The 22,022-nt window shown below is 35.1% G+C and overlaps 3 protein-coding genes across 6 annotated transcripts in view; 2 read left to right on the top strand and 1 right to left on the bottom strand.

Annotated features, from left to right (window-relative positions):
• LOC123310098 (polypeptide N-acetylgalactosaminyltransferase 2) overlaps window positions 1–22,022 on the bottom strand; it is a 124,975-nt gene that overhangs the window by 13,006 nt on the left and 89,947 nt on the right. Inside the window, exon 3 of the mRNA XM_044893481.1 lies at window positions 1,380–1,481. Within this exon, the coding sequence (XP_044749416.1) occupies window positions 1,380–1,481 (102 nt within the window). The remainder of the gene's footprint in view (window positions 1–1,379; window positions 1,482–22,022) is intronic.
• Window positions 2,223–5,995, top strand: LOC123310094 (glucose dehydrogenase [FAD, quinone]-like). The gene is made up of 3 exons (XM_044893475.1): window positions 2,223–2,447; window positions 2,502–2,717; window positions 4,515–5,995. Exons 1-3 carry the CDS (start codon window positions 2,255–2,257, stop codon window positions 5,972–5,974), a joined length of 1,869 nt encoding a protein of 622 aa, XP_044749410.1. The 5' UTR covers window positions 2,223–2,254; the 3' UTR covers window positions 5,975–5,995.
• On the top strand, window positions 6,908–21,911 carry LOC123310092 (glucose dehydrogenase [FAD, quinone]-like). 4 transcript variants are annotated; one of them, XM_044893471.1, is made up of 4 exons: window positions 6,934–7,408; window positions 14,779–14,994; window positions 15,048–16,541; window positions 16,575–16,944. In XM_044893471.1, the coding sequence occupies exons 1-3, from the start codon at window positions 7,216–7,218 to the stop codon at window positions 16,511–16,513; spliced, it is 1,875 nt and encodes a 624-aa protein (XP_044749406.1). In that variant the 5' UTR covers window positions 6,934–7,215; the 3' UTR covers window positions 16,514–16,541; window positions 16,575–16,944. The 4 variants fall into 4 exon arrangements, with proteins under 4 accessions (XP_044749408.1, XP_044749406.1, XP_044749407.1 ...); XM_044893473.1 differs by lacking the exons at window positions 14,779–14,994; window positions 15,048–16,541; window positions 16,575–16,944 and adding exons at window positions 20,156–20,371; window positions 20,456–21,911 and having other exon boundaries at window positions 6,908–7,408; XM_044893472.1 differs by lacking the exons at window positions 14,779–14,994; window positions 15,048–16,541; window positions 16,575–16,944 and adding exons at window positions 8,791–9,006; window positions 10,212–11,832 and having other exon boundaries at window positions 6,982–7,408.

Below are 22,022 nucleotides of genomic sequence, written 5' to 3'. Positions count from 1 at the left end.
CGAATCAGATTCCATTGATATCTCTGTAGGATAAGGTAAAAGCAGGGATAATTTGTTTTTCAGATAGCCCTGCACCATGCAAAAAATTTGTGCCATTCGAAATGATTATTGATTTCCATGGAATTTTCTTCTCTTCAGGAAACTGAGAAAAATCTTTTTACTTTAATGTACAAAGTGCTTTTTTGGTACCCAGACGTAAAAAATACTGATCTAAGGCTGTCCTGTATTTTTCTCATTTTTCCTCCACAATTCCTTTGAGCGACTCGAAAACAATAAGCTCACAAATTATCATCAATATCAATTTCCACTGTTCAGAAACTGTTTTAGTAGAAACTACGATTATTATTATCAAATTTATATTGGTATACTGATTATTGATAGTGGATTTTATCAAGTACCTGCCCAATATGTTCGAAAAATTGAAGAAAATGGAAAATACATCTATTAATCCCGAAAAACGTGATGCATTATAGGGACAACTATTATTCTTCCTCTTAGCCAACATTTTTATCCAGGAAATCTGTGTAAAAACGGTCCTTTCCACTATGATAAATCGTTTCTGTGTGCGGTTCAGACGCGCAATTGGAATGTGATCTTATCGTGACAGAAATGTCTTGTTGAATTGTTAGAGAAATTTCTGTTTTCTTCTGAGAATACTAGTTCAATCCTATTAAATTCAAAGCTTGAATTGTGGTGGATGGTAGATTAAGGAAATGTCATCCTACCAGGATGATGTTACCATGGTTTTAGACCAGAATTAATTTATTTGGGAATGGCTTGATATAGATATCTCATGACGAAATTGCTGAAATGAAAATTTAAAAAAAAAATTTTTAAAATTTAATTAATAGATTTGAACGAATAAGATAAAAAACTTTTAAGTAAGTAAAGGGAGTATGGAAATTACAATCTATTTATTTTTCCGTGTCAAAAATAAAGCTTCAGGCTTTGTAACGGAGTTCTAATGATATTTATATTTTGATTCGTACTCGCAAAATCAGTCTACTGAAAGAGAAGAATTACCCTTTATTTCATTTCTCTTCTTGTGCTTTGACTTTCAAAATTTTTTAACGTCTATTTTTCTAGCAAATTTCTATGAAAGTTACCTGGTTTTAATATTTTGATTTCTCTTTTTCCAGTTGTATTTTTTATGGTGGAAAGACCACAAAAAAATTTTGATTGCAAAGAGTAGGAAAAGCCAACCATAAAATTTGTTTCGCAACAAATGTTTTTTTTATTTATATTATACCATTGAAATATTTCTTTTTGGTGGCTTGATTTATTTTGCCAAATAAAGGTACTGAATAAGTTGACTAGTTTATTGATAAAATTTGCGAGCTTTTCAGTTTCTGAACTCATTATTATAACTTTCAACTGACCTAACAACTGTTCTCAACAAGGTTGATCTAGCTTCATTGTGGAAGGTTATTATGACACTAGTTGATGGAAGCTGCATTGATTCCCATTTTTTCCTTCGGCACCTGTAACAAAAAAGAACAGTGAACTTTTGAAATGTGTTTGGAAATAATGAATTATAACACACATTAGTTTTTCGAAACTTTCATGACCAAAATTTAATACAGATCATAATAATAAATGTGGACAGACAACTACTATCTTGAACTACTTCTCTTGAAATTTTGATGATGTGTTCAGTTTCTTTATGAAATTGGACCATCTTTCGATAGTTCACAGTGTTTCGTGAATTCATTTAAACTTTTTCAAGTTATATGTATAATCGGATTTCCCAAATTAGATTAACATACAGGAGTTTGCATACTCCTGCGCCTTTGATATCAAGTTAACCCTGAAAAATCATTCTTTCACTTCTTAAAGAATAAAAATTGATTTGCTATGATTTTTAAAATCTTTTTCCTTTTTTGCCGCTTTTGTTCTTTCTTTACTTGTACTCTTATGAATTGAGTAGTAACAATTTCTCATTTGTAGGAATTTATTGCGAGGTGGTGTACTCAAAACAACTCTTGTACTGTTTCTTAGCACATTGATATACGCCGAAAGAAATTTTCATTGCGTATAATGAAGAAATTTCACATTCCTGAGTTCGAAAGAAATTCAAAAAACACTTATCGCAAACTTGATAAAAAAATGTGAATAATTTTTCAGAAATCCACAAACAAAAATGTATTAGATTATGTGCATGAATGACTTCACTAATCCTGATTATGCAAGCATGTCAAGGAAAAAATGATAAATATATAAACCCAATTATTCTGAATTTCCAAACATTTTCAACATGCTTCATTGGGCATTACTCCTTCATTTCTTATCATCATATGCTGACTGTTTAGACGCCGAAGCTTATAATCTTCAAGTGAAATATCTAGAGGATTTGGTCAACGTAGAAGTGGAGAAGGCGAAAAATTACAGAGGTAGAAACGACAATGGGGATTTGTTGGATGGTGTAGAAAATTCGAGAACCACACATGGTAAGAATTTTTTTGGTCAAGTCGAGCAATTCTCAATTTCTCATCCTTTTTCAGATTTTGGTACCTTTGATTTCATTGTTGTTGGAGGTGGATCTGCAGGTTCCGTGGTAGCTAATAGATTGTCGGAAATAAGAGGTTGGAAGGTTTTGTTGCTTGAAGCTGGGGATATCAATGATGATTTTACTGATATACCATACGTTTTTGATGCATCTGCCAGGTCTGATAGAAATTGGGGATACTTGACTGTTCCACAGAAAAATGGCTGCTATGGTATGTTGAAAAGTGTTATGGATATTTTTATGATGAGCCTTGTTTTTTCTTGATGGAGCTACTTTGAAATACAATGTCGTGACAAAAAAATCGAAGGGAAGAGAATATTCGGGTTATTTTCATTCTCCAACTTTGCCGGCATCGAGCTTTCCGAAAAAATAACGAAAATAATAATTATCTTTGTTTAATCACAAAAATCAATCAAGTAATTTAATAAACTGCTCCACATGAGTTAGGGATATTGACTTAAATTGCAAAAAAAATAAAGTTAAAATAAGATTTTTGTGATGAAAATTCATAATAATATGATTTCAAGTTGCAAATTAATTTTAGCCTGTAGGTCTGCAGCGTAAACAGGGTGGTTAAGGAAAATCGAGTAAAATAACGAAATTTTATTCCCAGTGAATTCAAGCATTTTAAGACTATCAATACAATGTATGGCCTCCACGGGCATCAATAACAGCTTGACATCTTCTTTTCATACTACACACGAGGTTGTTGAACATTTCTTGAGGAATTTGGTTTCATAAACGGGGCAGAAGTTCTCTCAGATCATTTAAGGATTCTGGGGTAGGTTGATGATCATCTAATCTTCTTTGGAGCTTCTATGCAATTCAAATCTGGTGAGTGCGGAGGTATTGGTAACTGTGGAATACCAAGCTCCGCGCGCGCATTCTCAACTATGGCTGCACGGTGTAGTCTAGCGTTATCGTCTAGAAATTGAAGAGTTTCACCAATAGCAGCGTGAAAATTTGGCACAACATTGTCAATGACATGCCTTCTATAGTGTAAGGCGGTAATATTCCCAGGACAAATGTGTAGATCTCTGCGCCCGTTGAAACATATCCCGGCCCATACCATAACACTACCCCCTCGAAATGGATGGACTTCTTGGACATAGCGACGATTACGGGGTATGCGTGGGATTGTCCATACCCTTATTCTTCGAGAATCTGAAAATCTTCCGTATCTGGATTCATCAGTGAAAAGGACACTACGCCATTGATCGTTCCAATTGATATGTTGCCTTGCCCATTCCAGTCTTTGACGCTTATGGTCACGTATTAATGGAACTCCTCTTAATGGATGTCTAGAACCTAGATTCGCCTCTCTCAAACATCGTCTGATGGTTTCGATGGAAACTTGGACCCCATCTGCATTTTGAAGAGTATTCCGTAGCATTATACACGTAGAAGTAGGGTTTCTTCTCGCCGAAACGGTGATCAAAATATCCTGAGCTGGTGTTGTTTTTCGTCAGCCACCAAGCCTTGGTCTTTCCAACACGGAACCTGTCTCCCTGAACCTATTCCAAAGTCGTGATATCACACTCTGGCTGACTTGGAGCCTTTCCGCTACAGCAACCTGAGTTAGGCCATCCTGTAGCATTCCGATAGCCCTATTAGCCACAGCGTTTGTTAATTTACGTCTTATCATTTTCAGAAAACTCGTTTCAAATCGAAGCCGTTGATAAACTGACTTCATTTCAAAATAAGAACATTCATGAAGCATATGCAAAGAACGAAACTCCAGAAAAAAGGCGACCAGATTGACGAAATGTCTCATACTGATTTTTATTGGATCGATTCAAGTTGTTATTGAGTTTTAAATGAGTTTAAAGTGATTTTCTCGAAGATTACATACTTTTAAAAACGATTGAATACGATATCCCTAACTCTTGTGGAGCAGTTTATTCTTAAAGAAATTCATCTTTTTAATCCATTCCTTAGAACAAAAACTTTCTGAAGAATTGTTATTGTGGGACCCTCCAAGCCCTCATGATTTCCAATATTTTTCTAGGACGAGAAAACAGAAGGTGTCCTTACATTCGTGGCAAAATTCTTGGTGGTTCTGGAACTATAAACGGTTTGGTTTACTCCAGAGGAATCAAAGCTGATTTCGAAAAATGGGCTCAAGAAGGAAATTCAGGATGGTCGTGGGAAGACGTGTTTCCCTATATCAAAAAAATCGAGAACTTCCAATCCCAAAACGTCGATTCAAAATACAGAGGATTCAACGGACCCTTAAATATTGCATATGCGCAGCCAGACATACCATTACAAAAGGCTTTCATACAAGCCAGTAAAGAAATTGGCATACCATTTTTAGAAGACTACAATGCCGAAAAAGTTAGTGGAGTTTCATACATTCAGCACAATATCCAAAACGGAAAAAGGGTTAGTGGTGCAAATAACTACCTCAGACCTGCTTGGACGAGGATAAACCTGAATATAACTTTGAGAGCCTTCGTTACTAAAGTGCTGATCGATGAGCAGTCCAAAACCGCTTATGGTGTTGAATTCGTACACAAAAATCGTAAATTTAAGGCGAATGCAAGAAGGGAAGTGATACTGTCAGGTGGATCAGCTAACACTCCTCAACTCCTGATGTTATCAGGAATTGGTCCGAAGTCTGACCTACAGAAGGTTGGAATCAAGGTTATTCAAGATTCACCTGTGGGAAAATTCATGAAAGACCATATTGGATTTTTACCACTCTATTTCTCTTCAAATTATGTTGAGCCTGCGCAAACTACCAATCAATTGATCAAGCAGTATCTTCAAGGAGAAGGAGCTTTTACAGCTCCTTCATACTACAGAGCTATTGCTTACTTTAACACAAGAAATAAAAGTTCTCCCTTTCCCAATATGGAAATAGACTTTGCGCCACCTAGACCTGTGGTGACTACCATTCCACAATTTGCCAACTATAGAAAAGAAGTGAGCGACTACGTCAACAGTATCAACCAGTCTACCCATTGGAACTTCCAGTTATTCTTCCTGCATCCAAAATCATCCGGAACACTTACTCTGCAATCGGCAAACGCTAGAGACTTTCCATTGATCGATAGTAAGATTTTCGATAAAGAAGAAGATTTAGAAGATATGTACGAAGGGATACAAGTTGCTCTGAAATTAGTAGAGACATCTGTAGGCAAACATTTCGATTTGAAACTGAATTTGGATCTGCCGTCATGTTCGAAGAACAAACGAATGTCGAGGGAATATTTGTACTGCCTTTTACGCCAAGTTGCTCTACCTGCTTATCATCTTTCTTCAACCGCCAAAATGGGACCCCGCAGTGATCCTCTGGCTGTAGTCAACAACGAACTCAAGGTGTATGGTATTAAAAATCTACGTGTTATAGACGTCAGCATAGTGCCTAGTACTGTTACTGGGCATATCAATGCTCAGGCCTTCTTGATTGGGGAAAAAGGAGCTGACATGATCAAAAAGGACCATTTGAATATTCAAGGATAAATAAAGTTTTTTCTCTCTGTAGATATGATTACTTTTTGATACCTTTCTCATCACAGATTCATTGCATTTTAGACCTGTTCATTTTCCTTCTCCGATAAAAAGTTTTCATATTCGGAAATTGAATTTCCCAGTTCGTAGTAGACTCATTGTTGGTATTTGTATGTCTTATCAGAATACAAATAAAACAACCCAAAACCGAGGACATAAATAAGACATGAACTAATTAGATGACCTGCTATCTTAATATGATCTAATTTTACGTAATAGAAGTACCCATTGTCCGCATTGATAACAAGACGCATCATATGGAGTAATCGATATATACAAGGTGTCCATAAATGCGACCGAAAAAGTGTACAGGTTATTCTTGATAAGATTAGGTATTCCTATATATGTCAAGCTTTTGTAAGAATGTGGTTTTGTTCCTATGGACTTCAACATACATATGTATTTCAATTTCAAGGAATTAATTAGAATTCTTCCTCAAAACTATTCAGAAAACTTTTCTGCATTTATGTATAATGCTGTTACATGGAAATATTTCTAATTAAACGACTCTACTCTTGAGCAAGTGTTCAAGGAAAGATGATGAATGGTTTCCTTAGTTTTCGATGATCCATTCCAAGATGGCTCAAATTTTTGAAAAATCAGTGAAGATTTAGGTTGAGAATTATTCTATTGAGAATATATTGAACTCCCCCTGGTAGAAAGAGAGAAATAGACCTTGAAAATAAAAGCAGCAAGAGAGAAAGGTTTCATTAAATAATTTCGATTTCTTCAGGAATAGAAGCAATAGCACACACATATTTTTGTATCTATGTTGACATAGACTCGGTCAAGGTTGAATTTAATTTTTGGTTCATTTTTCGCCAGATGAACTATAGAAAGAATTGCTCAACATTCGCAACGTTACCGAAATTGTTTTATGGATATATTATGCATATGATATGATGACCGATGAGAAATATATCGAATTTTAAGCTGGCGTTCTATAAATACACTATACTGGATCAACTGGTGTTAATTGACAAGAAAAAACAGGAGATTGTTCAATATGAGTGAACGAATTGTATTTGGCAGTTGTTTTTAAGTTTCACAATCAATTTCCCCCCATTGAAAACAAATTGGTCAACTACATATCGCAAGAGATAACCTGCTTTCCGAGACTCAAGGCAAATATGAAAAAAATTTATAAAGTAGGTATTCAGTAAGAAGTCATCAATGTGATAAGACTATATGAAATGAGGCACATAGTATTTGTGATTTTGTTAGTGTTTTTTGGTAGTGTGGAAAATGAGAAGAACAGCGAGCTAGAACTCAAAATCGATTATTATGAGGCTCTTATCAAAAAAGCTGTGAAAGATGCAGCGAACTATAAGCCGAGGATTGATAACAGCGATTTTTTATCTGATGTAGATCGCACCAAAGTTCACGGTAAGTAAAATTTTGATCCAGAGGCCTATTGCACCAATCTACAAAGCAACTTTTCACATTGCATTTTGTCAACTTATCTGATTTGAAAAATTCATATTTGGTGCGAGAGAATTCTTGTATTTTTGCGAAGTGATTATTGATTTTATCACTTGACTTCAATTTGCTTTTTTCAATTCTGAATATTTTTCATGCAATGTAATTCATTTCAAAACTGAACAGTTCAGAGTGATTTTGTGCAACAGGCCTCTGGTATATTGTGTTTTATAAATCGGAAATTGTCTTCAAAATGTAAATCAAGTTGTACTTGTCAGCAAAGATCATATGATGTTTTTTTGGCTATGTACCTACACTACAGGATTAGGCATAAGTGTGGAATAAATTTATATTTCAATTACTGCAAATGAAACCGCTGAAACTTGTCAGATGATTTTCAACTACCCCCATTTTTTGGTAATGAAATTGAGTGTTTTGTCAACTTGCAACCCCATCCAATTTCCATTTTTCAAATAGAAACGTATGTCCTGTATGAGCTCGTTAGAAAGCTCAATGGCAGATGGTATCCCACCATTATCTTTGTTTTTTTTTTGATCTGTGGTTATCAGAAGTAACACATAATAGTTTCTCAACCAATAACTTGAAAATAAGACGCTGAAACACGTTTATTGACTTGAATATTTTACTCCAACCCCTTCCATAACCCTACTCAACAGCTCACGGAGAACAAATCTTGTTTTAGTGTTTATGTATTTTTATTTCAGTCTCGTAATTTACAGGAACAAAAAAATTCTAAAACAACAAAATACATACTATAAATAAAATTGAAATAAAAGCTATGGCAATACTCGTTTTTCTAAGCGCTGTCCAGGCTAAAGGGTAGGAAATAATATTCAATTTTAATTTCAAGTTAATGATCGAGAAACTATTGATTTTTTTTTAGAACGACTTTTGTGTAAACAAAAATTTGAAGGGATTCCATTTTCCGTGAGCATTCTAGCAAGTCCACACATGATATATATTTCCATTTGAGAAACGGCACTTGGAAGAAAAAAACAGCAGAGGAAATAAAAAGAATGATTATTGTTTTATTTAACATAAAAGTGAAACGTTCACATGAAAAAGAGCTGCCTCTAACCTCATACTGAAGTAAAAGCATCATAAAAAAATCATAATTTCAATGAAGCGACAAGAAATCATAATTTTCGAGTAACAGATTTTGTGAAGAGTTTATTGAAATTGAACTTTTTGAAATTGAGCTTATGAACTGGCGAATAATTGTGGTTTTAGTGATTTTCTGAGTTCAAGACGAGAAGAAGCATTTATATGTAGGTACGAAACATATGAAAAAGCCGAATTCTTGAATCTAAGCATCACTCTCTTTATAGATTATGGTACTTTCGATTTCATTATTGTGGGAGCAGGATCCTCAGGTTCTGTGGTAGCTAGCAGATTGTCGGAACATCCAGACTGGAAGATTCTTCTGATAGAAGCAGGTGACCATGAGACGGATCTATCCGAAATTCCAGGGATGCATGTTCTTCTACCGAACAGCGATAAAAATTGGGGTTATACAACAACGAAACAGAAATATGGATGTAAAGGTGAATATGTATTATTATCTCCATAACCCCAACTAAAAACTGCCACCCTTTATAACAGTCGAAGCCCTTCGGATCCATCAATATGGTCCGTGTTTTAACTGACAAAACTAGTCTAAAACTACCTTTCAAGTTTTTCAAAAAAGATGTGAACTTTTCTTGAAAGACCTTTTATACAGGGTAAATCTTTGACACGTACAAATATTTTAACAGTAGAGTATTGACGTCAAAAAAAATTTTCCTATACTATTTTTTTCTATTCGGCCTTGATAAAAAGAAATAGGCATTTTAATTTTTTAATATGAGCTATGCCACCCCTGGAGAAACGGAATACCCTTCAGAATAACAAGCTAAATCTATGACACTACACATCTGTGGATCTTTTAAACAGAGTAGCATTCAGCCAAATAACCAAGTTTCCGAATTTCGCACAATTTTTTTTACTATTGAAAACTATGAGGAATATTTTTATTTCACAAGACGCTCAAATTCTCATTAGATAGTACCCAACTTAGTTTCAAGAGTTGGGTTTCTTAAATTTTTGGTATTTTTATGGTACGTAATGGTCATTTTCTGAAACCTTCCTTGATTGATTTTCAATCGATATACGTAATGGTCATAATGAGAAAACTTGAAGACGTGGGTTATATCTTGTGATATTCATCAAATGAATGAAAAACTGTGTTACAAAATTCATTTCATTCGATAAAAAAATAAAAAAATTTTATATTTCTTCAACAGCCTGTATCTTTTGAACCGGGTCGATTCGGAAAAAATGGTAAAGGAAAAAAGTGTTTCTTTTGACCTCAAGAATCTACTTTTAAAATATTTGTCATAGACTCAACCCGTATAAAGATCTGAATTTTATTGCTTCGTAATATTTTTTGAGTTGAAATTTTCGATGTATCTTCACTTTTTACATCATACAATTTTCATGGAACAGAAGTCAGAATATTGTATTAATTCTTTACTCCCAAATTACACACAATCCTAGCTCAAAAACAAACTTCACCATCAAAGAATAAAAGGATCATTGAAAATAAATTGTGTCTTGCAATAGAATAAAATCCTAACATAATCAATAATTGCAAAAAATGCAGTATTATGGCCAATATCTCCATACTTACAAACTTCAATTTCAAAACAAACACCAAAGAACTTATTATTTTTATTTTCTTCGAGCTCAAAATTACTCTTTTGTTTTTCAGGCATGGTAGGGGAAAAATGCCCATACGCAAGAGGAAAATCAGTAGGTGGCTCAGGCGCCATAAACGGCATAATGTACATCCGGGGACACAAAGAAGATTACGACAAATGGGAAAGATGGGGCAACCCAGGATGGTCTTATCAGAATATATCCTACTATTTCAAGAAATCGGAAAACTCACAAATCCCCGACGGAGATCAAGGGTATCACGGTTTCGCCGGACCAATAAATAATTGTTACACAACACCAGAATCTCCCCTCGTTCAAGCCTTCATAGACGCCAATAAAGAACTAGGAGCCAGTTACATAGACGTGAACGGTGGCCAGCCTGAAGGAGTTGGAAAATGTCAAAGTAGCGCCTTGTTTGGACGAAGAGTGAGCTCGGCAAGTGCCTACTTGAAAACTGCATTAAACAGAATCAACCTCAATCTGGAAGTCAATGCTTTAGTGACCAAAATATTGATTGATGAAGAAAGTAAGAAGGCACAAGGGGTTTTATTCGTAAAAGACGGAAAAACGTATAGAGCCATGAGTTCTAAAGAAGTAATTTTATCTGGAGGGTCTATAAACACACCTCAACTCCTGATGCTTTCCGGTGTTGGTCCTGAAAAGGAGCTAGAGAAACACAGCATAAAAATGATCAAGAACGCACCTGTTGGACAAACTATGAGGGACCATATAGCCTTCAGTCTGGTGTTTTTCAGGACGAATCACAGTCAAAGCATAACACCTCTAAGGGAACAAATCAAGGACTATTTGAATGGTTATGGGATACTCACGACATCTTTCTCCACCAAAGCGTTAAGCTTCAAGAATTTCGGGGATAGCAGAGTGGAGTTCATCTTGATACCACCAAGTGGAAAAGCGCAAAAGAATGGGGCTCCTAGAAACTTCAATAAAGAAGTGTTGGAGTCTCTGAAATCCTACGACGCTACCACAGATTTCCTCATCTCAGCAATTCTATTGAATCCTAAATCCAACGGTACAATCACATTGAAATCATCAGATCCATTGGAATTTCCCGAACTTGATATAGGGATTTTTTCTTCAGAAGAAGACCTGGATGCTCTTTATGAAGGAGTCAAATATGCGCAAACTTTGGGAAACACCAAGAGTTTCGAGAAGTTTAATGCGAAACAATTCATCAAGTTCAAACCGTGCGATCAGCATGGATACAATACGAAGGATTTCTGGTATTGCGCAATGAAACATTTGTCATTTAACGGCTACCATATGTCGTCAACAGCCCGTATGGGTCCTGAAGATGATCCGATGGCTGTTGTGGATAGTGAACTTCAAGTATATGGCGTCAAGGGTTTGCGGATTATCGATTGTAGTGTTATGCCAGACACGATTTCTGGTCATACAAACGCTATTGCTTTCGCGATCGGTGAAAAGGGAGCTGATATAATTAAAAATCATTACGGAGTATTTAGGGCAGAATGAAGAGGAAGGGTGGGAGATGTAGAAGTTTGGTGAATGAGCACCCTTTTTGTTTATGACTATGCTAAGATTTTTTATTGGTAATTGTTATGTTGTGCCAATTTATGTTGGAGAAGATTTATTTGTGTTTGTTTCTGTGATTGATGAATCTTTTTTGTACTTAATAAGTATGTAATAGTATTATTTCAATAAATATTTATTGACCCTTGTTTGAATTTATGTACTTTCCAAGGATCTTGAGTATTGCATTGTCATTGAACTGCTGGTGATGGTGGACTAGCGTGAAAGAATATATTAATGAAGGTTTTTCCATTTTTCATTTTCAAGTTAACTTTGAAGGGCTCTCTGAGGTGCAATTCTCTATTGAATCACTTGGTTTCCTGGAATCTATAAAACAACCTCTATGCACACTATGTTCTAGGATAGTAATGAAACACCCTGATTTTGGGAAGGGCAGAAATGCCTCGGCAATGCTGATTACAAAACCAGAAATCCCAATTGGATCAAACGAATATAACAGGAGATATCGCAGATTGAAAATTGCAATTTTTGGAAAAATTCCATTTCCAAGATGAAAATCTAAACGAAGGAAAAAAGGTTTTCGAAATTGCTCGCAATAGATTCAACATGTTCGAAGACCTACATTTGCTTACCAAAATCAATAAAATTTTTTATTTTTCCATTATTCAACTTACGAGTTGAATTGTATCTAGCAGAATATTCATAGTAGATTTAAACGTGATACATACTCTGAAAGAGCAACCTTTCTAGTGATAAATCTCGACATTTCATCCACCCTGGCGCAACCGTTCGATCTTGAGTTTTAACTGAACCCAACATCTTGGGAATTTTTCGAAGGTCATATTTACAATAATTTATCTCCCAGGAAAATTATCATAGATCTAAGCGTGATACATATTCTGAAAGAGAAATTCTTCTAGTACTAAATCTGAGAACTTCATCCATTTCGGCGCAACCGTTCGGTCTTGAGGAATTCTTAACTGACCACTGACCTCATCTTTTTGGGAATTTTTCGAAGGACAACTTCCGAGTAGTTTTTCTTCCAGGAAAATCATCGTAGATCTAAATATGATACATATTCTGAAAGAGCAACTCTTCTAGTATTGAATTTAAGAATTTCATCCATTTGGGCACAACCCATCGGTCTTGAGAAAGTTTCAACTGAACCAACTTTTCGGGAATTTTTCGAAGGTCAGCTTTCGAGTAGTGTTTCTTCCAGGAAAATAATCGTAGGTCTATTTGTGATACATATTCTGAAAGGCCAACTCTTTTAGTAATGAATCTGAGAATTTCATCTGTTTCGGCACAACCGTTCGGTCTTGACGAAGTCTCAAGTGAAATTCTCAATTTTTGAAAAATGCCATTTCCAAGATGAAAATCTAAACGAAGGGAGAAAGGCTTTCAAAATTGCTCGCAATAGATTCAGCGTGTCCGAAAACATATATTCTTTCGACAAAATTTCAAATATCTGGCCCAGTTTAGAAGGAATTATTTTTTGTTTGTTTTTCCACAGTTCATTTTCGAGTTGACTTGAAAGAGCTGTCTGGAGTGCAATTCTCCATTGAATCATCAACTGTTTGGTTTTCTAGAATCTTCAAAACAAATTCTATGCACTTCATATCCTAAGACAGTACTAGAACACCCCGATATTCAGACAGAGTAACAAATAGGTCATTTTAGGGGGGTCTAACCCCTTGCTCATTTTTGACCCAAAAATTCGAGGTTTTCGAAATCGATTTTTTGTACTTGGGTGGAAGCTTTGGAACTGCTGATTATAAAACTGGAAATCCCAATTGGATCAGACGAATATAACAGGAGATATCGCAGATTGAAATTTGCAATTTTTGAAAAATTGCCATTTCCAAGATGAAAATCTAAACGTAGGGAGATAGGCTTTCGAAATTATTCGCAATAGATTCAGCGTGATCGAAAACCTATATTTTCATACCGAAATTTCAAATATCTGACTCAGTTTAGGAGAAAATGATTCTTTTTTTTTTCCACTTGTCATTTTCGAGTTGACTTCGAAGAGCTCTCTGGAGTGTAATTCTCTATTGAAGCATCAACTGTTTGGTTTTCTAGAATCTTCAGAACAAATTCTATGCACTCCATATCCTAGGATAGTAATGGAACATCCTGATTTTCAGACAGAGTAGAAAGTAGGTCATTTTAGGGGGGTCTAACCCCTTGCTCATTTTTGACCCAAAAAATCGAGATTTTCGAAATCGAGTTTTTGTGCTGGGGTGGAAGCCTTGGCAACGCTGATTATTTCACCGGAAATCCCAATTGGATCAGACGAATATAACAGGAGATATTGCAAATTGAAAATTGCAATTTTTGAAAAATGCAATTTCAAAGATGAAAATCTAAACGAACGGAGATAGGCTTTCGAAAATGCTCGCAATAGATTCAGCGTGTTCGAAAACCTATATTTCCATACCAAAATTCCAAATATCTAGCCCAGTTCAGGAGAAAATAATTTTTTTTGCTTTTCCACTTTTCATTTTCGAGTTGACTTCGAAGAGCTCTCTGAAGTGCAATTCTCTATTGATTCATGAACTGTTAGGTTTTTTAGAATCTTCAAAACAAATTCCATGCACTCCATATCCTGAGACAGTACTAGAGCGCCCTGATTTTTAGACAGAGTTGCAAATAGGTCATTTTAGGGGGGTCTAACCCCTTGCTCATTTTTGACCCAAAAAATCGAGATTTTCGAAATCGACTTTTTGTGCTAGGGTGGAAGCCTAGGCAACGCTGATTATATAACCGGAAATCCCAATTGGATCAGACGAATATAACAGGAGATATCGCAGATAGAAAATTGCAATTTTTGAAAAATGCCATTTCCAAGACGAAAATCTAAACGAAGGGAGATAGGCTTTCGAAAATGCTCGCAATAGATTCAGCGTGTTCGAAAACCTATATTTTCATACCGAAATTTCGAATATCTGACACTGTTCACGAGAAAATAAATTTCTTGTTTTTCCATTTTCTGCTAAAAAAATTTCATGAAAAACCCACACTATTATTTGAAAAGGAATCGCCCTCGAATTTTTCGCAACCATTTCATTCACACTTTGTAAATTCTTTCATAACATTCACAGATTACGGCCAATTTGACTTCATAATTGTCGGTGCTGGTACTACTGGTTGTGTTGTAGCTAATCGTCTGTCAGAAAATCCCGACTGGAAGATTTTGGCTTTAGAAGCCGGTGGCAGTGAGGATGATTTATCCGAAATTCCAGGAATACACACTTTATCCTCAAACATTCGGAAGAACTGGGGATATGTTTCTATTAAACAAGAGAAGGGATGTCTCGGTAAGCCCATTTCTATAAACTCAAAGCTGAAGATAATTCCCGATTCATTTCAGGCATGATAGATCAACGATGCCTTGTTACAAGAGGGCTATCAGAAGGAGGTAGCAGTGCCACTGGGGCTCTGATATACAGCAGGGGAGTAGAACAAGATTACGACAACTGGGCAAGCAAAGGAAACCCAGGATGGTCTTTCGAGAAAATTTTACCATACTTCAAGAAAGTTGAGAATTACCGAATCACTAAAAATAGAATTAACCATGGATCCTCAGGTCCTATCAACATCGAATACTCAGAACCCAAATCACTTTTTCATCAAGCAATTGTGGATGGAATGAAAGAATTGTCTAATGAAGATAAAAGCGCTGAAAACAAAACAAACAATAGTTTACGAAGAATAGAATATAATATCTGGCAAGGACGCAGAGTTAGCAGTGCTAACTCGTATTTGAAAGAAGCCAAAACTCGAACAAATACGAATGTAACGAACAAAGCATTCGTGACAAAAATCCTTATATCCAGCGACAAAAGAGCGTATGGAGTTGAATTCGTAAAAAACAGAGAATTATATAGAGCTACTGCAACCAAGGAGGTCATTTTATCTGGTGGAGCCATCAACACTCCGCAGCTGTTGATGTTGTCCGGCATTGGCCCAAAACAGATTCTCAAGAAACACAAGATCGAAATCGTTCATGATCTTCCTGTTGGACAAACCCTGAAAGATCATTTCGGATATTTGAGCATCTACATTCGAACCAACTCAACGCAAAACACACCACCACTGAGAGAACTCTTGAGACAATACCTCAATGGATATGGATATTTGACCAAATCCTTGAACTCTGAGTTCCTAGGGTATTTCTCAAGAAATACTTCATCGATGAACAGACCCAGTATTGAGTATATATTCGCTCCTCCAACGGGTACCAGAATTGGTTTGTATGCAACCAAGAGGTTCACCAATGAAATGACTGCGTCTGTCTCCAGGCAAGTGAATATATCCACTGATATATCTGTGTCGGTCACTCTTTTGCATCCAAAATCCAAGGGAGAGATTCGACTAAAATCCGCGAATCCCATAGATTTTCCTGAGATAGATATAGGTATGTTCCAGAATAAAGAAGACATCGAAGAGATTTACGAGGGTATACGAAATATACTTAGGCTTTTAGAAACAGAATCGTTCAGAAAGTTGAACGCATCAATCTATTCGATTCCCAAGCCTTGTGAAGCATACGAGTTCAATTCAAGATCTTTCTGGTATTGCAGTATAAAGCACATCGCTTTTGCGGCCCATCAGCTAACTTCTAGTACAAAAATGGGACCTGCAAGTGATGCTGAAGCTGTAGTTGATGACAGTTTGAGAGTTCGTGGAGTGCGGAACTTGAGGATAGCAGACTGCGGCGTGATTCCTGTTACTTTGTCGGGACAGTTGAATGCTGTTGCATATGTGATCGGTGAAAAAGCAGCAGATTTGATAAAGCAGCAATATTCAAGCAACTATGTGAAGGAAGAACTTTGAACAATTATATTGTTCCTCAAGCAAACTCATTCGATATTCAAAATATATTCACGAAAAATGTATAAAAATATCGAAAGAATCATATGAAGAAATTTCCATTCTCCTAGATGATCAATCTAGCTAAGATATTTGATATAGATTCTCCCACGGATCAAAGCTGGGAATACTTAAATTGTATACTTAACAATAAGTATTTTTTCTAATTTCTCCAATAAAATTGGAGTAATGGTGCTTAACTTTTCGAAGCAAACAGTGGGCATTTCAATGTGTTATTTTATATCATAGGATTATAGATACAGGGTGTCCTTGAACAATATTTTTTCAGTTTGATTTATTTTTATAGTGATATTAATAGTAATGTGCATGTATTGATTCCAAACAAATGCTTGCAACAATGGAACAAGTCAAAGAAAAAAATAAAATCAGATCTCTACTGACTGCTCATTTACAATACATTACCTCACACTTAAATGCTGATTCATTTATCACTTTCTTAGATTTCATATGAGAAGAAATGTTCCAAAAAAATTGAAAATCATTGAAAATACATTCAAAACCTTTTTCTTTCAGCAAACTTTTATTTAATCACTGAAAATGGGGACATAATTCGAGTAGAATCAAGATTTTCATGAAATTCAGAATAATGACAGTGATAGGGATCACTGAAATTCTACAATTTATTCCGGAAATATTCGATTCAAGCTGTTCATTTTCATCAGATACCAGAGTATGCTCAGTTGATATTCTTGTTTTTGGTACCAAATAAGATGCCAAGGATATTTGAAATTTGAATTGCATCTGCATCCGTTTATCGAAAAAAATCCACTTATCAAACGGTTCAACACTCCCCAGTTCTCAAAGCATAATTATTTCCCAATTATATAGAAGCGTCTGGGAAATCATTCTTAACATATCCTGAAATTAACTAATTCTAATGATGCACACGATTTTTTCAAGGCTATTAGATAGGAAAAGTTCAACAAACTAATATCGATTTAAATGAATGAACCTATGGGTTCATGGTGCACATCAAGGTTGAACAGCCATCGATATGGTAAATCCGATTTTACAAACTATACTTGGTCATAATAAAAAAGCAAAAATGAATTTTTACTTAGGGTATTTCAAGTTTCCTGTGGGTTAATATCTCAATTGCTACCGAAGCTAATCATTAAATGAAAATTCACCTAAATATTTTTGAGCCAAACTCTAAATAATGAGAATCAACTCAAAAATGCAACTTACTTCCTTACACTGTTGCTTTTTCCAGCATAAGCAAGAGGAGGACCGAAATTTGTCTAACGATTTTCTGATCTACATTTCACATAAGTCGAATTGACGCAAATTGCTTGGGAAAGACTGAAAAGCATACTTGATGATGAAACATCGTCATTTTATTTCTTTCTTCTTGCTATTTCAGATATTTGGGACTAAAACGTTATGAACATTCATTTTCAGTTACCATCATTCGTTTTTATGTGAATTTTTACTCTATTCAGAGATAAAAAATTGTCTAAATTTTAAATTTTGTTTTATTCAATGTTTTTCATTGTTTATTAATATTCGAGGAAGTTTATAATGATTCTTATGAAAAATAAAGAATGGGGTTCGTTGGTTCATAGCACCCTTCTGAGTATTGTCAATAGTTGAAACCTACTGTACATCGTCCTTATTTTAGAAAGTTAGAAGCTTCAATTTGATACCTCCAAACCAACCGGTAGTGTTAATTACGCATCAACGCACGAAAGATCTCATCAAAGGTCTTCAAACTCACTTCATAATAATCCAGGTACCTCGGTATAAAAACATCGGAAAATTAGAATTATGTACATTTGATCTCTAGTTCTCCCAAGCAAGGTTACCTATATTATTTCTGTTATGTTGCACATCAGTGTGAAGTGGCATTTAACAATGATTCTATCGGTAGTTTCTTGTCAGGTTGATATCGCGAAAATAAATAATCTGCAGAATTTGATCTTGGATAAGATAGATGAGGCGATTTCTTACGATTATCCAAAGGATAATTCTGAATACTTCAAGAATTTAGACAAGAACAGAACTATTGGTGAGTGGAACGTTAATGTACTTTTTCGATTTATCATTGGTTCCTTAGAATCCACATTTTCATTTTTGGGAAAAGAAATCATACTCATATCATTTCTCAATTAAGATGATGCCATTTATAAGGATGCTGTGCGAACAACAATTATTATAATAATTCTTATATTCGTTGAATACAGAATAATAAGAAATAAAACACAACAATATTCAGGAACAAAAGTCATATGATACACTATGGTGTATAATATAAACGTTTGAAATGTAGTTCAATTCCTTCCTGTTAAGTGATATTTTGGATTTTGTGGCCAATCTTTATAATTACATTTCTATGATACAAAAAAGTTTTCTCAAAATTAATAGGTACTTACTTATGTTCTTTTAAATGCCTTTTTATCTGATAAATCGCCTCAAATTCGAAAAAATAAGGAACGACACTGTAGAGTGATTAAAAATCAACATGCAGAATATATAGTTTTGTGCAGTGTGAGGCAAAAACCTCAACTAAAAAGTTCAATAATTATGTTGATAAACAACTTAAACTTCTATAATTATCTTTACAAAAAGACAACAAAAAATTCGAAACTATAATAAGCTATGCGAAACATAAATCTTCGCGAATTTCTCGTAGTTTATCCTCCTTCTTGAATAATCTTCAAAATTTATACTTCAGTTAAGGATTAGCTGAAATTTGTAAGAATGCCAACTTAATTTTTGTTATATAGGTACCAGAGTTTGGCAAAATACATGATTTGCTTTAATTGAAATACAAATTACGAAATATTTTCAGGTCGTGTATTTGAAGTATAAAATACGAAAAAGTGTACCTACTTCAACTATTTTAAGTCTAAATACAAAATAGAGTCAGGAACACAAGATTTTTCATATGTGTCTTGTTGGGGAATGAACACCTACTAAAGAAGACAATCTTTCTATAAGTCCCGATGAGCACAAAAAAATTTTTGGATTGTGTTCAAGGATGGTACCTCTTTCCTTTTATCGTTTTTTTTTTGAATCACTAAAGCCAACTTCAATTTTAAAGTCTGTGGTTGATAACTATCTCCATTCTCTATTACAAAAAAATGGTCATCTTCTTTACTTACTTCTGCTGTTCCTACTACTAGCAGGCATCAATTTCTTTTTGTTTGCCTCAGTTAGTCCAACCCAACTTATCAAAGAATTAATTTAATTTAGATTTACTTCTCAAAAACTTGACTATTGAGACTTCCACTTCATCTGTAGAACAGTAGAGCTCTAAATGACTTGATGAGCAAATGTATTTTCTAGATTTAAGTATCGAATTACAAAAAATAAAATACTTCAGTATCAGGTCTTAGAAATACAAATTATAACTCTCATTTTTAAGAAATAAATGAAATACAAATACAAATACCAAATACGTATTTGTATTTCAAGGTGTGCAATTAGTATACCTATAAATTCTGATGCCTCATTTTCATATATCGTCAACACTTTCTGAAGAATCTGAAAACAGAGTCATCATAACCTCAGTTATGCGTGCAGTGACAAATATCTTGCATTCATTCTTCCTACGTAGTCGCTCTAGCTAGCTAATCTCCACAGATTATGGAACTTACGACTTCATCATTATCGGATCTGGTTCAACAGGATCTGTTTTAGCGAACAGATTATCCTTCAACAATTCTTGGAAAGTACTGCTTCTTGAAGCTGGTGACATGGACAGTCCCTTCACAGATATACCCTCAATGTACCAATACTCCCTTCGATCAAAATATAATTGGGGCTACAACACCACATCTCAAAAATATGGATGCAAAGGTAATTTTGTTACAAGCAGAGCTCTTCTTCAGCATTCGACTTGATTATTCTAGCACTAAACTTACAAATACTTGTTTTTTCCAGCTATGATCGACAAGCGTTGTCTTTTTGCAACTGGCAAAGTACTTGGTGGTTGTTCATCTATCAACGGTCTCATTTATACAAGAGGTAATGCCAAAGACTATGATAACTGGGAAAAACTAGGAAACAAAGGGTGGAGCTTCGAAAAAGTGGAACCTTTTTTCAAGAGAATGGAGAACGCCCAATTTCCATCAGAAGTTCTTGGCCATACAGGTCCTCTGTACGTGAACTACAGCTCTCCAGTGAACAAACTCCAAACACTATTCGCAGAAGCCTTAACAGAAATGGGATCTGCAGTAACTGACTACAATGGACAAAATCAAATTGGTACCTCGAGAATGCAAACGAATATTTACAATGGAAAACGAATAAGTGGCGCTAATAGCTATGTGAAACCTGTGTTACATAGGAGAAACCTAAATGTAACTTTGAACGCATTCGTTATGAAATTGCTAGTGAACACTGACTCGAATAAGGTATATGGTGTCCGATTCATCAAAAACGGTGAAGTATTCCAAGCATACGCTAATAAAGAAATCATTCTATCTGCAGGAGCGATAAATTCTGCTCAAGTATTGATGTTGTCTGGTATAGGACCGGAAGAAGTTCTGAAGAAATTCCAAATTCCGTTGGTTCAAGCATTACCTGTAGGAAAAAAATTAATAGATCACTTAGCGTTCAATTTGCATTTTAAATCAAATTTATCACAGGACACTGTAGCTCTAGAGAAACAAATTGAGGATTTCTTAGGAGGAGAAGGTTTATTGACAACTCCTTTCAATGGTAAAAGTCTCAGTTTCATGCATCCTGATCGTGAAGGTAGACCTACAGTGGAATATGTTCTCCTGCCTCCTACAGGTGGTGATAATTATGTAAACAGGCCCATAGCATCCCCTTATATCAAAAGCATCCAAGAGGGTTATATGAGTAAAATTGATCCAAAAAAATTCTTCTCCATTATCGTGATCTTGCTACATCCGAAATCACGTGGAACAGTTTCCATTCAGTCGAAAAGTCCTATAGATTTTCCAGTAATAGACAGCAACCTTTTTGGGGAAGAAGAAGATATAGACAAACTTTATGAAGCAATACGATTCATTTCCAAAATTACCGAGACGGATGCTTTTAAAAAAATAAATGCATCCTTATTCTCTAATGTGACTCCATGCCTCAAACATGACTTACATTCCAGGGAGTACTGGTATTGTACCATAAGTTATATGGCAATACCCTCCTACCATAGTATGGGTACCACGAACATGGGAGTAGATCCGAAAACATCTGTAGTAGATCCACAGTTGAAAGTGCATGGATTGAGTGGTCTCAGAGTGGCAGACTGTGGTGTTATTCCAGATTCATTGTCTGGTCATACAAATGGACCAGCGTTTATGATAGGAGAAAAATTATCCTCCATGATCGAGGATGAATATAAAGAAAAACATGTATGAAAAATGGCAAAAAGCAAAAATGAATACAGATCTTCTCTAGTTTTTCTATAATTTTACCTTGCTCTGTTACAATATATAATTGATATTTGAATTTATCATTGATTTAGTATTCATTCGTTGAA

The sequence above is a fragment of the Coccinella septempunctata genome, chromosome 3 (assembly GCF_907165205.1).
Source record: "Coccinella septempunctata chromosome 3, icCocSept1.1, whole genome shotgun sequence".
Lineage (NCBI taxonomy): Eukaryota > Metazoa > Arthropoda > Insecta > Coleoptera > Coccinellidae > Coccinella > Coccinella septempunctata.
Note: the sequence above shows the minus strand (reverse complement) of the source record. Positions and strands in the feature narration are given on the sequence as shown.